A 2,669-nucleotide genomic window follows, 5' to 3' on the forward strand; every position below is an offset into this window, starting at 1 on the left:
CTTTCATTGTTGCCATATTCCAATTTATTTATGTTTCAAATATATTTTCATAACTGGTGCATTGGAAACAAGAAATTATTTTGGCATTATAAAAGCTTGTAAAATTCCATGTAAATTTCAAGATGCAGCGCATGGCACCAAGTTAAATTTCCGTAATAATAAACTGGCATGAACTCCAGTGAAAAGAGAAATCAACCCTGTAGAATTAAATCTCGCCACCGGAAGGGAGCTATGAATTACCTGAACCACTACTAGCCGCAACTGTCACTGTCGTGGTCGCTGTTACCTGCAGTGTATATAAAACTCTTACGTTTAGTATAAACTTTTTTTTTTCAGACACAAATAGCTTCAACCTTATTTTGTTGTTACCAGCGTTCCTTGTTAATTAAGATTTTTAAAATACTTAATATATCACGCAGGTCGGTCAAACTTTTGGTGAACTACTTTTTATCTACCATTTTCATGTTAATTTCCTTCCGGTATATATTTCATATAATGCTTACTGGTTTTAGCGTGTCAATACATAATTTTAATAATGTATGCACCTTGTTATGAAAATAATTGTATATGCAATAGATATCATAAAACTAAATGACCTGTTGATTTGTATCCACTGATCAGAATACATGATCGTGGCGACCATTCTTTAAAAAAAAATATAGTCTATAAACCGACTACATGTCAACGAGTTCGAAATGTACCTTTGAACTCCTAGCTCAAACATTGATAGGCTTTAAATAGTTTTAAAGCTTATAAGCCTTCCTATGCCTTTTCAAACCTTTGATCTTGGTTAAGTGACTTGGTCCTTAAAATCACAGCTTTTAGACAAACGTCTTATGATGCAAAATGTCTTCAAGTCAAAGTATCTCAAAATAAACTCAAGATAATGAGTAGAAACTGTTCTAACTGCCAATCTACATTTGCAACGCAATATATCAACTCTTTTGGTGATGATTTCAGCCATGAAAAAAACTCTTACCGCGTTTATGCAGCCGAGAGAGGCAACGACCCTACTTAATGTAACACCAGAGTAGTCAGAAGGTGTTGTGCATGTCACGTCAATAGATACACCTGATGATTAAAAAACAATGAGACAATAATTAAATTATGAAACGTAAAAACTTGCTTCAAAATGCATCTTCCTTTTTTCAAATAAATATGTACAGGCATTTTGACAGATAGTCCTTCCTAACTGTAAGTCGTACTAATTTGTTTTAGCTCGACTTGACGTTTATTTGAATCGCTCTCGGATCGTTCACTTTTTTATTCAACCATTGTTTGTATTTATAATAGGCAGCCTCTATATTGTCAAACATTTTAATTCTTCCGTTATTTTATATGCTCTATTTTTCTTTCATACGACATGTTTTGGTCGGGGCTGCAATAATTCTATATCACTTTATTTCTAACCTTTTGGCTCGAAGCTCGAAAAAGGCAACTAAACCAAAACTAAAATGTGTATTCTGTCAACATACCAGTGTATAAAGCCCATGTTACCAGCCAAGACAAATCGCAGGTGCAGTCCCACGAGTTTGTGCCAAGTTCAACTGTCGACAACGATATAAGCGACGTAAAGAGCCCTTCCGGTAATGTTGTAAGCGAGTTTTCAGAGAGGTCAAGCTTCGTAAGAAGGTCTAAGTTTGTAAACGTGTCTGCCGTTATAGTTGAAATGCCGGCGGATTTCAGATCTATTTCTTCCAGCGAAGTAAGACTTGTAAACAGTCCAGAAGGTATGACTGTGTCGAGAAAATCGGCATTTATTATTATCTTTTTAAGATTTGTTAACCCAGAAAATATGTTCGATGCTAATGGACCGACAATCCCACCATCCACTGTAAACTCTTCAAGACTTGTCAAATTGGAGAGCATGCCGCTAGATATGCCTGTAAATAGTTGTTAAAAGAACAACAATACTTGCAATCAACCGGATATTAAGAACAAGCAATAACATTAAAAAGGTCTGATTTTTTGCAGCTACCAGTAATGAAAGTCTCACAAAAATATGTGTGATGTGTTTTCTTTTTTTTTCTCTCTCTATTCTGAAATACTTTATTTGATTTAAAGATATCGTCATCCTAAATATATACATGTGTATATTTATTATTTATCTGTATACATACGTACCATCTTGTACATAGCAGTCTTTAAATGTAAGAAATTTAATCCAGTTCAAATTTGGAGTAAATACTTCGGGCGAAAGTATGATGTTCTCTAGACTACAGTCAAATTTTATTTTGGTATCTTCTGATGTGTTCTTATCGGAATCTATACCACTAAACGCCTGTAAAATAGACATAACTGTATCAGTGCTTGCTTTATAATTTATTTGCAGTTGATCCATTTATACAAATCTGAAATGTTTCACTTAATTTTTCTCCGTAAGTAAATAATAGTTTTCACGCATACGGGCTTTACATACACCACAATTACTTTGCCTTGATCATGGATCAAAGTTATCATCTTCGATTTGAAATACTAGCCCTATGTTCTCGCTTGAATTAGCTGACAACTAAATTATTCGGACAATTTTTAAATTCAGTGGTTTTCACTTTACATATCTATTGTCTAGAAAAAGAAGAAAAGTTATTTCTTAATATCGTGAACACGAGATAATTTCTTTTATTATATACCTATATAAATTCTGTAAAAAAAATCGGCTTGTATTTTAC

The 2,669-nt window shown here is 33.5% G+C and overlaps 1 protein-coding gene across 1 annotated transcript; it reads right to left on the bottom strand.

Moving 5' to 3' along the window:
• Positions 1-229: 229 nt before the first annotated feature.
• On the bottom strand, positions 230-2,416 carry LOC123563636 (immunoglobulin superfamily containing leucine-rich repeat protein-like). Its single transcript, XM_053529006.1, has 4 exons — positions 2,125-2,416; positions 1,476-1,883; positions 980-1,071; positions 230-286 (listed from the first exon to the last, which is right to left on the bottom strand). Exons 1-4 carry the CDS (start codon positions 2,339-2,341, stop codon positions 230-232), a joined length of 774 nt encoding a protein of 257 aa, XP_053384981.1. The 5' UTR covers positions 2,342-2,416.
• Positions 2,417-2,669: the final 253 nt, after the last annotated feature.

The sequence above is a fragment of the Mercenaria mercenaria genome, chromosome 1 (genome assembly GCF_021730395.1).
Source record: "Mercenaria mercenaria strain notata chromosome 1, MADL_Memer_1, whole genome shotgun sequence".
Classification (NCBI taxonomy): Eukaryota; Metazoa; Mollusca; class Bivalvia; order Venerida; family Veneridae; genus Mercenaria; species Mercenaria mercenaria.

What these genes read in the sequence shown, in the direction of transcription:
- LOC123563636 (XM_053529006.1), bottom strand. Translation starts at nt 2,341, where the DNA reads ATGGATCAACTGCAAATAAATTATAAAGCAAGCACTGATACAGTTATG. An exon ending in AGACTGCTATGTACAAGATG is followed by an intron (nt 1,884 to 2,124) that starts GTACGTATGTAT and finishes AACTATTTACAG; the next exon opens with GCATATCTAGCGGCATGCTC. An exon ending in AACATGGGCTTTATACACTG is followed by an intron (nt 1,072 to 1,475) that starts GTATGTTGACAG and finishes TTTAATCATCAG; the next exon opens with GTGTATCTATTGACGTGACA.